Source organism: Mastigoproctus giganteus, chromosome 5, assembly GCF_048544385.1.
Source record: "Mastigoproctus giganteus isolate SK-2022 chromosome 5, ASM4854438v1, whole genome shotgun sequence".
In the NCBI taxonomy this organism is placed as follows: Eukaryota; Metazoa; Arthropoda; class Arachnida; order Uropygi; family Thelyphonidae; genus Mastigoproctus; species Mastigoproctus giganteus.
In genome coordinates, this window is record NC_143579.1 from 122963562 (window position 1) to 122982107 (window position 18546).

Genomic DNA, 18546 nt, shown 5'->3' on the forward strand with positions numbered 1-18546 from the left:
AAGTGAAGCCAGTCGACATCGCTGGGCAGTGCAGTGTCGAGTCAGTTTGGTGTGACATAAGCATTGGGAGATCAAAATTGAGAGTAGGAGTGTGCTATAGGCCTAATGACTCTGATGAGTATAATAAGAAACTGTACAGGGAAATAGTGGGCCAGTAAATCAGAAAGTCTTATAATGGGGAATTTTAATTTCCCAGATATTGACTGGAATTTGTGGATTGATCACTCACACACTAGCAAGACTTTTGTTGATTTATTGGATGATTGTTTTCTGCATCAGCATGTTCGGGAGGCAACTAGAGGGAGTAATACACTTGATTTGATTATCAGTAGTGATTCTTCATGCATTAAGAATCTGCAGATAAAGGAACCATTAGGTGGGAGTGATCAGTGTGTTGAAGTGGGATTTACTCAAAGAGGTAACTACCATCAGGGGTAAAGGGAAGGGTTATTGCTTTCGTAAAGGTGACTCTGAGAAAGTATTTAAATTCTATACAGTGGGACCAACTGATGATGTTACCAACAGCAAATTCAAAATGGGAAGCATTCAAAACACTTATCTTGGAAGCTACTAGGGTTTACATACCAACTAAGAAATATCGTTCAAGGTTTAGGCCTAAATGGATGTCACATGAACTAATCAGACATGTGACAGAGAAGAAAAATGCATCGGATACATATAAATTAACATGTGAATGTTAATTTATATGTATCCCATGTAAGGCAGGTTACTAGAAATCTTTGGCAAAGGATGCAAAGAAAAACAGCAAAGTTCTTGACTTATGTAAACTCTAGAAGGAATGGGATGAACCAGATTGGTCCACTTGATATCGATGGTTCAACTGCTGATGATCCTGCTCAGGTAGCTAACAAACTAAATGAATATTTTGCATCGAAATTCACACATGAGGAGTTATTCAGGGAGGGGAATGCCAGAGGTGTATTCAACTCTGGCAGTAAGCTAGATAATCTTGTAATAACTGAGAGTAAAGTTGAGGAGAAATTGTGAAAGATAAACACAAGAAAGGCACCTGGGGTGGATGGGATCTATCCAGTTATATTAAAGGAGGCAGCAAAGGAAGTAAGCAAATCCTTAGCCATAATTATGAGAGCTTCCTTGGACTCAGGGGAGGTACCCATAGATTGGAGATGTGCAAATGTGACCCCAATTCACAGAGGAGGATGATCAAAGGGAAACAAGTAATTATAGACCTGTTAGTTTTAACTTCTGTTCCAGGAAAATTAATGGAGCCACTAGTTAAAGAAGCACTTCAGGATCATCTAGACAAGACTTCAGTTATAGCTCGGACAGAGCATGGTTTTGTTAAGGGGAAGTCTTGCCTGACCAATTTGATTGATACTATGATGCAGTCACCAAAGAGCTGGATTCAGGGAATAACTGATACTATATACTTGGATCTTAGAAATGCTTTTGACACCATTGCACATGGAAGACTGCTGAACAAATTGGAGCAGTGTGGCATTGGAGGCAAATTGCTGCTATGGATAAAGGGGTGGTTGAGGGGAAGAGGACAGAGTGGTAATCAGTGGACACTGCTCATCATGGACTAATGTTATTAGTGGAGTCCCTCAGGGTTCAGTGTTGGGTCCATTATTGTTTTCTATATTTATAAATAATATTGATGATGGTATATCAAGCGTAATGTCCAAGTTTGCAGACGATACAAAGGTTGGCAGGGTTGTTAAGGACACTACTGAAGCTATGCTGCTGCAAAAGGATCTGGAAAGGTTGGGCAGATGGGTTGAGCAGAAGCCTATAATATTGACAAATGTAAAGTACTACATATGGGAAACAGCAACCCCAGAGCAACGTATCAACTCAGTGGTACTACACTGACAGTGGTAGAGAATGAAAAGGACCTGGGGGTATTTGTGCAGGCAGATATGAAGTTTTCTGAGCAGTGCAAACAGTCTGCAAGAGTAGCTCATGGTGTCTTGTCAATGATATACAGGAATTTTTCTAGCAGGGATAAGAAGGTGACTATTCCCTTGTATAAGGCAATGGTTAGGCCACGCCTTGGGTACTGTATACAGGTCTGGAGGCCTCATTTCAAGAAGGATGTAGAGCTTCTGGAACGAGTACAGAGAAGGGCAACAAGATTAGTGAATGGAACAAAGGGTTGCTCTTACAAAGAAAGGCTTAAGTTTTGCAAATTACAGTGTCTGGAGACTAGGCACCGGCGAGGTGATCTGATAGGTGTATGAAGCCGTTAATGGTTTGAGCATGCTCAATGCTGATGGGATTCTTCCTCTTGCTCAGAATAATCACCTGAGAGGGCATAAATTCAAATTGAGGAAAGACAGATGTAGGATAGATGTGTGGAAATTTGCCTTCAGCCAGCGGGTAGTTGGTTGGTGGAACAGACTTCTATCCCTTGTCGTGGAAGTTGATAGCCTAAATAAATTTAAGGCTCAGCTGGACAGATATTTCGAATGAACGGAGGGGTGAAGTGGAAGTGGTTTTTTTTTTTTTTTTTTTTTTTTTTTTTGGCTGATGCTGCATAAGCTTGCTTTCTTGCATCAAATGCCTGTACTAATGCTAATCATAGGAATCTAGTGTGTTCACCATGCACTGCAACCTGTGGAAACTCAGAAAGGGGGATCTGGTGGTTTCATATGGAACAAGTAATGACCATTGCAGTTACAGTGTCAACCACTCACAGATTAGGTAGGTGCAGAAGAGCCTACATAAGAACCTAGCAACAATAGGCTTTTCAGAAAACAGCTACAAAGAATTCTGTAAACTGTGATCCTGAACATCTGACAGGATGTTTAGGGCAATTGAGTTCCTCAACTAATAATAATAATTAAACCTGGGCATAACAATCACCTTGCACACCTGGTACCAGTACCTTGTTGCACAGATGGAAGAAACCCCAAAGGACAAGAAAGAAGATAATAATAATAATGAGACAAAAATCACTTAATATAATAATTCAATCAGAAAACTAAAAGTACGAGGGGTATCAAAAAGTTCGTACCCTTACCTAGATAAAACATCAGTAGGAGGATTCAGTTTTTAATATAAGTTGTCTACATATTAAATAACTAACATGTGAAATTTCGTTCCTGTAGGTCAGTGGTGGTCATCAAGTCGATCACGATCTATCAGTTGATCATGGCTTTAATTTTGGTCGATCACAACGAATTTTAAATACAGTATATATAAAAATAGATTAGTCAAATTAAATATTATTATTTGTGCTTCCCCTGCATACGCTTATTTCAAATCCGTTGAACCACGTGACTACTCTTGTTGCCACGCAGTCGCTAGGCTTGTCGATTTAAAATTCCCGCAGTCACGTCGTGGAGAGTGTGTCGAATTCTTATTTAGCTTACTTAATTATTAATAATTGGACAGTACTTATTCATTAATTTAATAACCTTTGATTTAAAATGAATACTGCGAAAAAGAGTAAAACTTATCATTTTCATCAAGAGTGGGAACTAGAATACTTTTTGTAATGATAAAAGAAAAATGTTGTTTGATTTGAAATGCTTCCGTGGCTATACCGAAAAAATTAAATTTAGTAAGGCACTTCAATGCACTCTATGGTAAATACCAATTGGATTTTCCACCTAATAGTAAATTAGAAAAAATAAATTAAAAGAACTTAAATCCTTTTAAGTTCTTTTAAATTATTTTTAAAAGAACTTAGATTATTAGAGCAACAAATTTCTTCATGCCACCTAATATAGAATCTAAAACAGTAACTATAGCATTATTTAAAGTGAGCCATCTTCTTGCAAAAAAAAAATGCAAACCATTTTCTGATGGTTAATTCATCAAAGAAGCATTTTAGAAATCACAGATTCTCTTTTTGAAAATTTTAAGAACAAAAATGAAATTAAAAGTGCTCTTGAAGATTTGCAGTTATCTCGAAATACTGTGATGCGTTGCATCGAAAAAAATGAGTAAAAATGTGAGCGAACGATTGTGTGCTCACATTGCTAATTGTGTGTCCTTTTCTTTACAACTGGATGAATCTATAGACATCAGTGATACAGCTCAATTGCTCGTTTTTATTCTTATGGTTTTCGATGATTCTGCCACGAGAGAACTACTGGGTATGGTTTCATTAAAAGAAAGAACTAGAGGTCTTGATATATTTAATGCATTCAAAAATTTTATTGAAAAAATTAAATTACCACTATTCAAGCTCGTATCAATAATAACCAATGGAGTTAAAGCAATGATGGGGCATCTTTTGGCACAATGCCATGAATCCTAACGGATTCATCGCATTGTGCCAAAAGGACGATGAATTCCTAGATTTTTTTTGAGTTGCCACAATATTATCCATCAGAAAGCCAGCAAAAGATTAATTACTAAAAGTGTTATGGACACAGCTTTCAAAATTGAGAATTCCATCAGAGGACAATCTCTTCAAAGGAGACTTCGAAATGCAACTCGATGAAAATGAACCAGATCTGATATTACACACAGATGTTGAGGTAACTGAGTCGGAGTAAGTTTCTACAGAAATTTTGAAATTTGCCGAATGAAATTAAAAAAAAATTGTTGATGAAAGGGGAGATGATTATCAGCAGCTACAAGATACGGAGTGGTTGTGTGATCCGGCTTTTTTGGCAGATTTTACAAGTAAATTAAGTGATCTGAATTTGGAATTACAAGGAAAAAATAAAAATGTGGGTGACATGATTAGTAGTATTTCTGGATATAAATATCAATTTTTGGCAATGGCTAAATATCCCAAAGGGGGGGGAAAATCTATCATTTTGCAAATATGCAAGATTATTTGCAGAAATATCCTGTTTTTGAATTTAATAGTGAGATTTTTTTTCTGAAATTGAGAAAGTTGTGGATGATTTTGAAACTAGATTCAGTGATTTTAAAACAATTGAAAACATTGCTCAATATGTTTCTTATCCATTTAATGTCGACTTAGATACGAAACAAACTGAAAAAAAATCGCTGAAATTTTTCACATACAGAAAATATTACTTGAAAGTGAAATTATTACATTGCGAAATGATATCTTCCTAAAAGCCAGATCATCAGAAAAAGACTTTTGGAAATATGTTTGCTGTGAAAAGTACCCAAATGTAAAAAAATGCAGTGAACTTTTAAATTCCTGTTTTGGTTCCACATATTTATGTGAATCGGCCTTTTCATATTTGAAACAAAAAAATATGAAGAATCGCTGATGCTCTTATGGACTTGCATACAGAAGATTCTTTACAGTTGGCCTTGTCACAAGACAAACTTCACACAAATTAAAAATTTAAATACATATGAATTTAAAATAAAAATTCTGAATTGTATTTAATTTTAAAATTTATAAAAAAATAAATTTTATAAAATATTAAAATTTTAAAAAATTATAAAGAAATTTAAAAGTTAATCAAAACACATTTTTCAATGTGTTTTGATAACTTTTTTAACCACGTGCAAAGAAATTCTCGAGATGGTAGATTGCAGCACATTTTGAAAAAAAAAAAAGTTTTCACCGAATTAAGTTGGCCACCCCTGCCGTAGGTGATCGTACCCCAGAGGCAGAGCCCAGAATCTGAGGAAGGATGCTACTGTTGATAAAGTGGACTATCGAGCAGTGATCAGGTTCCACATATTTGACATGATTTGATTAATTCCAGGGCAAATAAGCTCAGGAAATTGACAAAGAAGTGAAAGCTGCATATGGGCAGAATTGTCCATCCTATGACACTGTAAAAAAGTGGAAACAGGAGTTCCAGTTTAGTCGTACAAGTGTCTTTGATGAGCCAAGAGAAGAAAAAGGAAGGCCATCGACATCCACAGACAATGAGACAGTTGCAAAGGTTGAGCAGCTGGTTCTGAGTGACAAACGTGTGACAATTCATTTTATCGCAAATGTAGTGGGAATTAGTTACGGGTCTGCCCACGGCATTTTACATGACAATCTGCACATGTCTAAGGTCTCCACACACGATGGGTTCCAAGATTGCTGATGCCTTTGTAGAAGCAATGTCAAATGCAATGTTCTTGCCAACTGTTGTATTTGTATAATGCAGAAGTCAAGAAATTTTTTGACAGGTTGGTGACAAATGCCATGCTGGGTGTACCAGTAATGGTGTACTCAGGTGTACACCCTTACTGGTACTCTGGGTATACTTGTGAAGTTATCAATGAAGTGGAATTGTGGTTTCAGGCAAAAAATGTAGACATCTATGATCAAGGCATTAAACAACTGATCCACAGATGGGAGAAATGTGTTACTATACATGGAGAGTACATAGAAAAGGATTAAAGTTCCTGTGAAGTTTCACCTTTCTGGGGCTATTATTTCTGGTTAAGGGTATGAACTCTTTGACAGCCCCTCATATATTCCACAAAAAAAGTGTTCCATCACACACTGAAATAATGAATATGATATCACATGGCCTTTCACAGGTTATATGAAATGAATAACAATATAAATAAGTCCAAATAGCAGTACATATAAGTTTAAATAAGATTAAATTGAATTATACTGAAATATAAGAATTTTTATTTGAATGTGCCACAATTTTTAGTGACATTTTCTGTGCTACTAAAATTAAAAATTTGAATCATGTTTCTAAATAATCTCAGATTTAAGTAGTCTGGGGTCCTGGTGCACATAATTTTAGAGGACCCTTTTTAATGTTTGCCATATGCATGGGCTCACAGAATATTTTAGTATGAATGTAATATGAAAGAATTTGCAGGATAGAAATAAATATATAAGCAATAAATGAAAAACAGCAATGATTATGGTAAATATAATTAAAAGCTCAAAAAAACTTTAAGTAATTGCAGTAGTTTGGGGACTCAGGAAATACTGTCACCAGGCCCCAGTAAATCTGGAAAAAGCAAAAATAAATGCTAGAGGATTATCATGTGAGGATTGGGCAAAGATAATCTACCACTAATTGCCTTTGTTTTTGCATCTCTAGGAGTATTACAAGACTGACTGTGGTTCTCACAATCCCTTTCGTTGTGAGATGGGAGACCTTGCTGGTCGTCATGGGCCTTTGGTTATTGGACTAGATAGACAGATGTTCACTGATGTTAACTTGCCCCTGGTCGGCAACTATTCTGGTAAGTCATGATGTGAATGTTATGATAAGGGCTCAACAAGCATAGCTGCCATGGAGATAAAGAAATCTGACTTGGCTACTAATTCTCCAAACAGGCCTCTGCGGTTGGGTATATCCATACTGTTTTTTTGAGTCTTTTTCACCAACCTTGCGTGGAATTAAAAACACCAGGGAAACTAAACTTTTGATAACTGATTTATAATAAGTCAAAATACCCGCATCTACAACAAATTTAACTTTATAAAAACTCTACATATAAATTATTAAAATCTGCTACATTACAATCAATAAAATGCATAAAATATACTGATTAAAACGATAAAAACCGTAGCTTTCAAAGGCTCAGCCTTCTTCTTCAGCGGTAAACCTTGCTATGCAGTACAACTTTAAATATCAGCAGGCTAACGGTACTCCTCACGTGTTTCCATTCTCGTGTGCTTCGTTCTCTCGCGTTGTGGAACTGGAAGTGGCTCGAGTGGAAGCCACACGGAATCGTTCATCCCTTTTGAGGATAGTGGTCTCAAAGATGGGATGAATCCGCGTGCCTCTATCCCTATTTATGTTAATGGTAGAACAAATCCGCAAACTCTCGAGCCACTTACGGTCCCAGAACTTATGCGCTCGATCGGTGATGATAGCATCGTCCGGGGAGATCTGGTGTTGCTTCTCCCAAAAATGCTCGGCCACGGCGGACTTGCCATATTCCGCATTTCTTATTGCCTTAGTGTGTTCCCCCAAACGATCTTTAAGACGGCGTTTTGTTTCCCCTACATAACACTCCCCACAATCCGGGCATCTAATGCTATATACGACCCCACTAGTGTTCTCTTTTTTAATGGGGTCTTTAACCTGAGACACGATTGTGCGCAGCCTCCGTCCTGGAAGCTGCACACAACGCGTCTGGTACTTTCTTAGTATTCTAGCTATATGATCAGTCAGCCAGTCTAGCAGCTGTTAGGTTGAACTGCCTTTTTATTTTGTGATCACTGTGGTCTGTATTGTTCAAGCAGTGGTGACTTTTGACAAAGGTGCAGTAAAATGGACGTTGAGTATGGATGGTGAACTGTTAACTGAATTATTTATGGAATTAATCAACAGTGGTTTGGACAAATGTGACAAAGAATAATAGACCAACCAATCGTATCCATCTTTTGTTAAAATAGTGTGGAAGTCATTTACCCATAATTTAGTTTCTTATTCAGCATTAATATAGCAAATTTTATCCTTTATTCAGGGAAATTATTTAATCAGGGAAAAATATTTGAAGACTGTTTGTTTGTGAATGCACAATGGTAGTTAGGTGAATGGTCCTAATTTGAGCAGTGACCTAGTAAATTATTACTTTGAAAATCAAATGCTTTTAAGAAATTTAAAAGCATTCGATTTTCAAAGAGTTTAATTATCAATGAATTGGTATTGTTATGAGTTTGACTAACATGACTATATCATGTGACTTGCACTTACTCCTATTCCACAAGACTTTTTTATAACACCATCCCTGACTCCCAGCTGTTAACTAGATCTTGACAGATCACTCATTACATGTAATTGTCTGCCAGTTTAACTTACATGTTGTTCATGCAAAATATTGAGAATCACTATGGCAAATCTGTCTTCCTTTGATCTTATGAATAAAGCCAAGTTGAATATTCCCTGAATTTATCAGAAACAGACACCTGGTTATGGTCAGTTTATACACTGAAAAGGAATTTCATACTTCCTTTGCAATTCAGTTCTTCATGATCTTGATTCCCTTGGTCTGTGGCATCATTGCCTTAATTTAATAAAAGTTTCTTCCCATATAAAAAATCTTTAAGATTTGCTGTAGGAATGTCCTACCCCACTTATTTGTGCAATATGAAGACATCTATCTGACAAGGGTTAATATTTAGTAATGTTGTTTCAATAAGAATAAATGACATAAATTCCAAGATATTGTGGAATTTACTGATGATCTTACCATTTTGTGGAATACACAAAATGTGCATTCCATTTGTTTTATTGATTGAAACAACTTCAAGTCTCAATCAATAAAATAGGACTATGAGTGCCACATAATTCTCTCTAAACATACATCTACCACTGTTAACTTGGCAGAGTTTAATAGTGGTGAACTACATCCTGAACCTGCATCCTGATTGAACAATAATGTTTCCACTTACTAAAGTTCTTATGAAATTTTTGCCTAAAAAACTTAAAATACACTTGGAGTCATCCCTGTCATGACATGGAGTGCTGACAGACAACATCCTCTTAGTGTACCCTCTATCTATAAAAACAATCCTTTTCTGTTAATAAGCAATAGCTATGCTTAGGAAAATTCTACTCCAGTAACCATGCACAATCCCTCCATGCACAATCCCTCCAAAAATAATTGACAAGACTCTCACTATTAACCCCGGGGGCTCACATCTGGTGAGTATGGGCTTGGCACACCCAGGGTCCTGAGCTGGATATCATCATTCTTCTCTTTCTTGGTGATTCCCTTCTACCTCTCTCTCTGTCTCTTTCTCTCTCTCTCTCTCTCTCTCTCTCACAGCGTAACTTGGGAATTTTTTTTCTGGTGCAGCATAAGCCTCAGGCTTCCTTGCACCATATGATTATTAATAATAATAATAATAATATTAATAATAAACTCCTTGCTATCATATTTTTACAAAATTCCAGAACTTTCAAATTCAAGCCTGACTTGCAAGTTTTCTTAACATGACCTCATGCTGAAGCATTATATTGCATTTTCTTTGTTACTACCAGTATGTTCAAGAATATCATTTTGAACACAAATAACTGCTGTGTTATCTGTACCCTTAAAAGATATTGTTTTACAACATTACCAACTTTTTCTGCCCCAGGCAAACTATACTCTTGTCTTATTCCACCTATACTTTTAATAACTTAACTTTATGATGTAGTATGAAATCTTTGTCTTTATATTTTGTCTTTGTGGTATGTACTATACAAAATTAATATTCACAGTATCAGTGATTTGGCATGAATATAGTAACACGTAACTAGAAGTGTGGTGCATAGTAGTGGAATTATATGTGGTAAACAAGTAGTTCTGATCATGTAGATTGGCATATATTTTGTTGTTTTAGCAAAGAAACTTTATTCTAGTAACACATGCACGCATGCATGCACAATGTAAACCTGATAGTACAATACTTATTATTGCATTAAGTATCTATCAGTTTAGTATATTATCTCAGGTTAAATTGAATTTAAATGGAAATCATTCCTCAGACAAGACCAACAAAGTAATAGATTCAAAGTAGAGGGAGTGCTGAGGCTCAGAAGTGAACCGAAGGTGTTGGTTCTCCTACAAATCACAGCAAAACAAAATGTGTTAATGGTGCGGTGTTTGTGAAGCTATTTGGAATGCGACACGGAGCCAAGGAGGATATCTTTGTGTGTGTGTCCTCAATGCAAAAATATGAGGAAGTTAGGTGCAAATTCAGCATTCCAATGAGAACTTAAAGAACAGGATGGATGTCCTTGAAGGGATTAAAATGGAGCCCATCAACCTCTCAGCTGTCCAAATCAATGCCAGAGCCCTCATTTGTGCAAGCAATGAAAAATGCACTGGTCCCAAAGGAGGTAGATATTGTCCATGACTGTTGCCAGGGAAACAGGAAATATGTTGTGCAAAAAGGACAAGCATTAGCATTAGCAAAGGTACATGATGCAAGAAAGCAAGCTTATATAGCATCAGCCAAAAAAAAAAAAAAACCCTTATTTTCACCCATCTACTTGCTCCAAATGTTTGTCAAGTTCTGCCTTGAATCTATTTAAGCTATCAACTTCTACGATGACAGATGGAAGTTTGTTCCAGCAATCAATCACCCGCTGGCTAAAGACAAACTTCCGCACATCTATCCTACAACCGTCTTTCCTCCATTTGAATTTATGCCCTCCCAGCCGATTACTCTGAGCAAGAGAAAGAATCCCATCAGCATTGAGCATGCTCAAACCATTCAAGGCTTTATACACCTCAATCAGATCACCTTGCAGGTGCCTAGTCTCCAGACCCTGTAATTTGCAAAACTTAAGCCTTTCTTTGTAAGAGCAACCCTTTGTTCCATTCACTAATCTTGTTGCCCTTCTCTGTACTCGTTCCAGAAGCTCTACATCCTTCTTAAAATGAGGCCTCCAGACCTGTATAGAGTATGCAAGGTGTGGTCTGACCATTGCCTTATACAAGGGGATAATCACCTCCTTATCCCTGCTAGAAAAATTCCTGTATATCATTGACAAGACGCCATGAGCTACTCTTCAGGTCCCCCAGGTCCTTTTCATTCTCTACCACTGTCAGTGTGGTACCACAGAGTTGATACGTTACTCTGGGATTACTGAGTCCCATATGTAGCAGTTTACATTTGCCAATGTTAAACTTCATTTGCCAACTCTAAGCCCATCTGCTCAACTTTTCTAGATCCTATTGCAGCAGTGTACTGTCATTAACAACCCTGCCAACCTTCATATTATCTGCAAACTTGGACATTAAGCCTGATATACCATCATCAATATCATTTATAAATACAGAAAACAACAATGGACCTAACACTGAACTCTGAGTGACTCCACTAATAACATTAGTTCACGAAGAGCAGTGTCTATTGATTACCACTCTGTCTTCTCCCACTCAACCATCCCTTTATCCATAGCAGCAATTTGCCTCCAGTGCCACACTGCTTCAATTTGTACAGCAGTCTTCCATATGCAACAGTATCAAAGGCTTTTCTAAGATCCAAATATATGATATCAAAGTTATTCTTTGCATCCAGCTCCTTTGCAACTACATCATAGTATCCAATCAAATTAGTCAGACAAGACTTCCCCTTAACAAACCCATGCTGTGTACGAGCTATAACTGAAGTCTTGTCTAGATGATCGTGCAATGCTTCTTTAACCAGTGCCTCCATTAATTTGCCTGGAACAGAAGTTAAACTAACAGGTCTGTAATTACCTCTGTCGCCCTTTGATCGTCCTTTGTGAATTGGGGTCACATTTTCGCATCTCCGTCCATGGGTACCTCCCCTGAATCCAGTGAAGCTCTCATAATTATGGCTAAGGGTTTGCTTACTTCCTTTGCTGCCTCTTTTAATATAACTGGACAGATTCCATCCACCCCAGATGCCTTTCTTGTGTTTATCTTCAATAATTTCTCCTCCACTTTACTCTCAGTTATTACAAGTTTATTTAGCTTACTGCCAGAGTTGAATACACCTTTGGCATTCCCCTCCCTGAATAATTCCTCATGTGTGAATGTCGATGCAAAATATTCATTTAGTTTGTTAGCTACCTGAGCAGGATCATCAGCAGTTGAACCTTCGATATCAAGTGGACCAATCTGGTTCATCCCCTTCCTTCTAAACAGCAAAGAGTTCTTTACATAAGTAAAGAACTCTTTGCTGTTTTTCTTTGCATCCTTTGCCAAAGATTTCTAGTAATCTGCCTTCGCCTGCCTAACCTCCTTTGTATCTTGGTTACAGACCAGCTTATATCTATCATAGGCTTCTGTGTCACATGTTAATTTATATGTATCCCATGCATTTTTCTTCTGTCACATGTCTGATTAGTTCATGTGACATCGATTTAGGCCTAAATCTTGAACAATATTTCTTTGTTGGTATGAAAAGCCTAGTAGCTTCCAAGATTAATTCTTTGAATGCTTCCCATTTTGAATTTGCTGTTGGTAACATCATCAGTTGGTCCCACCGTATAGAATTTAATGTCTCAGACCACCGTAGTCACCGTTACGAAAGCAAAAACCCTTCCCTTTACCCTTGATGGTAGTTATCTCTTTGAGTAAATCCCACTTATTATTATTATTAGCCATATGGTACAAGGAAGCCTGAGGCTTATACTGCACCAGCCAAAAAAAAAAAAAAAACACATCCTGAGTTACCCCGAGAGAGAGAGAGAGAGAGAGAGAGAGAGAGAGAGAGAGAGAGAGAGAGAGAGAGAGAGAGAGAGAGAGAAGTACAAAGGAATCACCAAGAAAGAGAAGAATGATGATATCCAGCTCAGGACCCTGGGTTTGCCAACCCCATACTCACCAGATCTGAGCCCCCGGGGTTCAGAACACTCTGATCACTGCCACCTAGTGGTTCCTTTATCTGCAGTTTCTTGATGTATGAAGAATCATTATTGACAATCAGATCGAGAGTATTACTCCCTCTAGTTGTGGCCCCGAGTGCCAAGCGATATTAGTGACCACAGCGCCTTTTCATAGTGATTATCTGATACACTTTATTGTATATACGTCCTGAGTTTCGCAAGTCCGTTAACTCTTGAGCATTATAATTGAATAAATATTTCAAATTATATAACCCAGAAAGGAAAGTACCTTTCTTTAACCCCCTTTTTATTTTTTGTTAATACTAACCTTCTCTTCGCTTGGGTCACTAGGTGGCACCGCTCTTGCCTCCACGTGGCGGGGCTGGTAACCTGGGAGAAAAAGATAATCTCCCGGGAACAAAAAGAGCACGTCATGAGTAAATCAAACTCGGACTTATCTGGGCTGCCAGATGCACCCCAGACATCAAAAAAGAAAGATAGTTCTATTGCAGGAACTTCAAAACGGCAGAAAACTGACTGACATCTATCCTTCTCCAGCTTTCCTGATCATGCACTCAACTGGTGAAAATGCAATTGGCAAAATCTTGCCATTTAGAGTACAAAAGGAATTAGAAAGCAGAGCTGGAGCTCCTAAGTCTGTAAAAAGACTTAGGTCAGGAGATATTCTGATCGAGACCTCTAATAGTAAACACTCAGAGCGGCTCTTGAATATTAATCTCTTTGCTGGAATACCAGTTACTGTGACACCCCATAGATCACTGAACACCTCTAAAGGAGTGATCTCTGACTGGGATTTAACAGATGTGTCCGAAGAGGAGATGCTTGAAGAACTTAAAGAAGGCGTTATACAGGTCAAGAGAATTTCCACCAGAAAAGGAGTTCTGACTCCTACACGCAATCTCATTCTGACCTTTAATACACCACATCACCCAGCATCCATTAAGGCTGGATATCTGGTCTGTAATGTCAGACCTTATATTCCAAACCCACTGCAGTGTTTCCGATGTCAGAAGTACGGACATTCCCAGACAGCTTGCCGGGGAACTCCTGCTTGTGCAAAGTGCAGGTCAGTTGAGCACAACTGCGAAGCCTGTACTGCACCCCATCCGATATGCCCAAACTGCAAAAAAGATCATCCCGCTTACGCTAGAACATGCAATCGCTGGAAAACTGAGAAACTTATTCAGATTTATAAAACCAATCGTGATGTGTCCTATCAAGAAGCAAAGCGAAGCGAAACATCTCACAACCAACCCTCTCAAACAGATCTACGTATGCTCAAATCACCAAAAAATTCCGATCAACCGCATCGAAAACTGAACTAACAGTACCCCCAAAAGAGTCTTTCTCGAACTACGTAAAAACACTGTACAATGCAACTCAAACTCAGGCAGTCAATACGCCAGTTTCTATACCAATCGAAAATCTCCACTCCCCGGACGAAGGACGCAAAGAAAAACAAATCGTAACTTCTAGTCACCAACAGGAAATGGATACTAAGGAAATACCCCCAGATGACCCGGTCCTACACATTTTTGTAGAAGAAGATATGGAAACAGAAAGGCCCTACTTTCGAAAGAAAGGTAAAAACAAGAGTGAAAAACAGAGAACCTCAGCACTGAGAAAACACTCGGAAAGTTTAACTAGAGATAAACAATGAACACAATAATTCAATGGAATTGTCGTGGTTTCCGTGCCAATATTAATGACCTATACGACCTTACCTCTAAATACACACCAATATGTCTCTGCCTCCAAGAGACGTATTTCAAACCTCAAGACACACCAAAACTGTCTTATTACAATATCTTTAGAAAAGATAGAACCGATCAAAATACTGCACGTGATGGTGTAGCTGTTATAACAAACCGATATGTTCCTGTCAAACAGATCTTACTGAACTCTCCCCTCGAGGCAATAGCGGTCCGTGTAGCTGCTGACATCCATATTACAATCTGCTCCTTATATATTCCACCAAGCTTTCCCATCCAACAAAATGATCTAAACAACCTCATAGCTCAACTCCCCACACCTTTCCTCATTCTGGGCGACTTAAATGGTCATCACACACTATGGGGTAACAACAATATCGACCAAAGAGGAAAACTAATTGAAAAATGTTTAGATGATAACAACCTCCTCCTTCTAAATGACGGGTCACCTACTTATGTTCACCTTCCTTCCAGAACATATACAGCAATAGACTTGTCTGTCTGTTCAGCAACTTTGTATCCTACTCTAAAGTGGACGGCAAACAATGATCCACTGCATAGTGATCATTTTCCCATTACAATTGAATTACTGAATAAGCCCTCTTATCATCTTACTAGAATTCCTCGGTGGCTAATTGATAAAGCAGACTGGGTGATGTATAAAATATTAGCTAAACTGGACCCTGAAATTATACAAAAATCCCCAACCAGGGAAGTAGTTGAGTATGTCACAAAAACTATATTACATGCAGCAGGACAAGCTATACCAAAATCCTCCCCAAACTTACCTGAACACCCAAAAATCTGGTGGAGTGACGAATGCCGTGCAGCAAAAAGAGACCAAAATAAAGCTTGGAATACTTTTAGGTGCTATCCAACCACAGCTAATCTCATTCAGTTTAAACGCGTTAGAGCAAGAGCCAGGTATGTTAGACGCAGTAATAAAAAGGCCGCTTGGATTCGCTTCACTTCAACCATCAATCAAGCAACTCCCACACAAAATTTGGAAAACAATCAGGAAAATGAGTGGTAAATATCAAACGACACCTCAGCCGATCATGGAATGGAGAGGGCAGAACATTTCTGACCCTACCCAAATTGCCAATATACTAGGAGAAACTTTTTGCCAAAACATCAGCAACAGAAAGTTACATACCAGCCTTCAGAAGATTCAAAGCAAATTCAGAAAAAGAAAAGTTAAACTTTTCTTCAAAAGCAGAAGAAGAATATAACTTACCATTCACTATCCACGAACTACATAGAGCCTTGTCAACATCTAGGCGTAGCGCTGTAGGACCAGATAATATCCATTATTCGATGATACAAGAACTAAGTGCTGAATCACTGCAGTCACTTCTTGATCTATTCAATAGGCTCATTGAACGTGGAAGACACATTCCCTAAACAATGGCACTACGCTACAGTCCTTGCCTTCCTTAAACCAGGAAAAGACCCGACAAACCCTACTAGCTATAGACCCATTGCCTTGACCAGTTGCCTTTGCAAAATTTTTGAAAAGATGGCGAACCGTCGACTGATATTGGTACCTGGAAAATTTCAATCTCTTACATTCTGCACAATTCGGCATTTGACAAAACAGATCAACACTAGATATACTAGTAAGACTAGAGAATTCCATTCAGAATGCATTCCTTAGATCGGAACACCATGTAATGGTTTGCTTTGACATCAGCAAGGCCTATGATTCCACGTGGAAGTATGGAATACTCCGCGAATTACATCGCCATGGACTTCGGGGCCATCTCCCGATTTTCATACGCAACTTCCTAGTCAAGAGAACTTTCCAGGTTCGATTTAAAACTTCACTGTCCGAACTATTTATTCAAGAAGGAGTTCCCCAGGGCTCTGTACTCAGTGCTACACTCTTTATAATTGCGATAAACACCATTGCTGAACAACTTCCAAACACTATCGATAAGGCACTGTTCGTAGATGACCTTAGTATTTCTTGCCATACGAAAAACATGAATACGATCGAGAGACAGTTACATGGGGCAATAAATAAGATCAGTACACGGGCACAAACCAATGGTTTTCAACTTTGTTCTCAAAAAACGTTGTGCATCCATTTTTGCCGACAACGTAGATTGCACCCACACCCGGAACTACAACTGAACGGACAACCAATAGCAGTTCAACCCAGCATACGATTCTTAGGAATCACCTTAGATCATAAACTTACCTTCCTGGAACATATAAAAAGACTAAGAACATCCTGCCAACAAAAATTAAATATCATTCGGGTTCTCTCAGCAACAAAGTGGGGAGCTGATTGCCTTACCTTATTACGGCTATAAGATCTTTAATAAGATCAAAACTTGACTATGGGGCACCAGTGTATAGCTCAGCAAGGCCTAGTGTCCTTTGCTGGCTTGATCCTCTCCATCATAGTGCAATACGCATTGCTCTAGGAGCATATCGCACGTCTCCAATACATAGTCTATATGCCGAAGCTCACGAACCCCCTCTCTCTATCAGAAGGCAAGAATTTATATTACGCTATGCATATAAAATTAGATCTATGCCCAAACACCCAAATTTGGAATTACTTTTCACCCCCCAACACAGCAGGTTATACCATAACCGCCTTACCGCTAACCGACCGTTAGGTATAAGAATAAGACATCTTCTAGAAGAACTTAATCTGAGTTTTGATAATATCTCAAATACCCCTCCACTACTCCTTGCTCTGTGGAGCATTACTCCACCTTTGTGTGATAAATACCTTCATAAATGGGATAAATCTGCACTACATAAAGAAAATTTCTTGCAATTGTACCTTGCAGTGGTGGAGCAGTTTCCAAACTTTGTTGTAGTTCATACAGATGGGTCAAAGAATGACACCCACGTTGGAATCGCCGCAGTTTTCCCGAACATAACATTGGCCTACCAACTGCCACATGAGTTCAGTATATTTTCTGCCGAACTATTAGCAATTCAGGTTGCACTGAAGCATATCGAGACCTCCAATATTGAAAACAGTATAATTTTCTCTGATTCTCTAAGTGCACTTCAAGCCCTGGAAAACACCATGAACATCACCCACCCAGACGTTAAAGAAATAACAAACTCTTTATATACCTTATCTGAGCTTGGAAAAACCATACACTTCTGTTGGGTCCCAGGACATATGGGAATTGCAGGAAATGAATTAGCGGACAATGCCGCAAAAGCAGTCGACTTACCACCTGATGTACAGTGGAGAGTTCCACATCAAGATTATAGACGAATAATACAGGAAAAATGCATGTACCAGTGGCAATCAGCATGGCAAAACCAACTTGAAAATAAGCTTCGAAGTATCAAGCGAAATCTTGAGCAATGGCCTTCAAGCCTCAGTGCAATTCGACAACAGGAGGTAATACTAGCTCGTCTCTGAATAGGTCACACTAATATTACTCATGGTTACCTTTTAAGAGGGAAGATTCACCCCCAGTGTGATCATTGTAAAACAGTGCTTTCAGTGAAACATATCCTTGTGGAATGCACAAAATTTACAATAGAACGCCAGAATCTTTTCACTCCAGCCACAACTGAAGACCCACTAACGCTTAGTTCACTTTTGGGCAATAAAACAGATGTCTCAAAGATTTTTACCTTTCTCAAAGCGATCAATGTATACCACCTCCTTTAGCTAGTCAACAATCAGTTTT

At 38.4% G+C, this 18546-nt stretch overlaps 1 protein-coding gene across 1 annotated transcript in view; it reads left to right on the forward strand.

Annotated features, from left to right (window-relative positions):
- The window catches only part of LOC150085675 (uncharacterized), a 252562-nt gene that overhangs the window by 136235 nt on the left and 97781 nt on the right, over positions 1–18546 (forward strand). The window contains exon 6 of the mRNA XM_090374182.1: positions 6936–7080. Within this exon, the coding sequence (XP_090230308.1) occupies positions 6936–7080 (145 nt within the window). The remainder of the gene's footprint in view (positions 1–6935; positions 7081–18546) is intronic.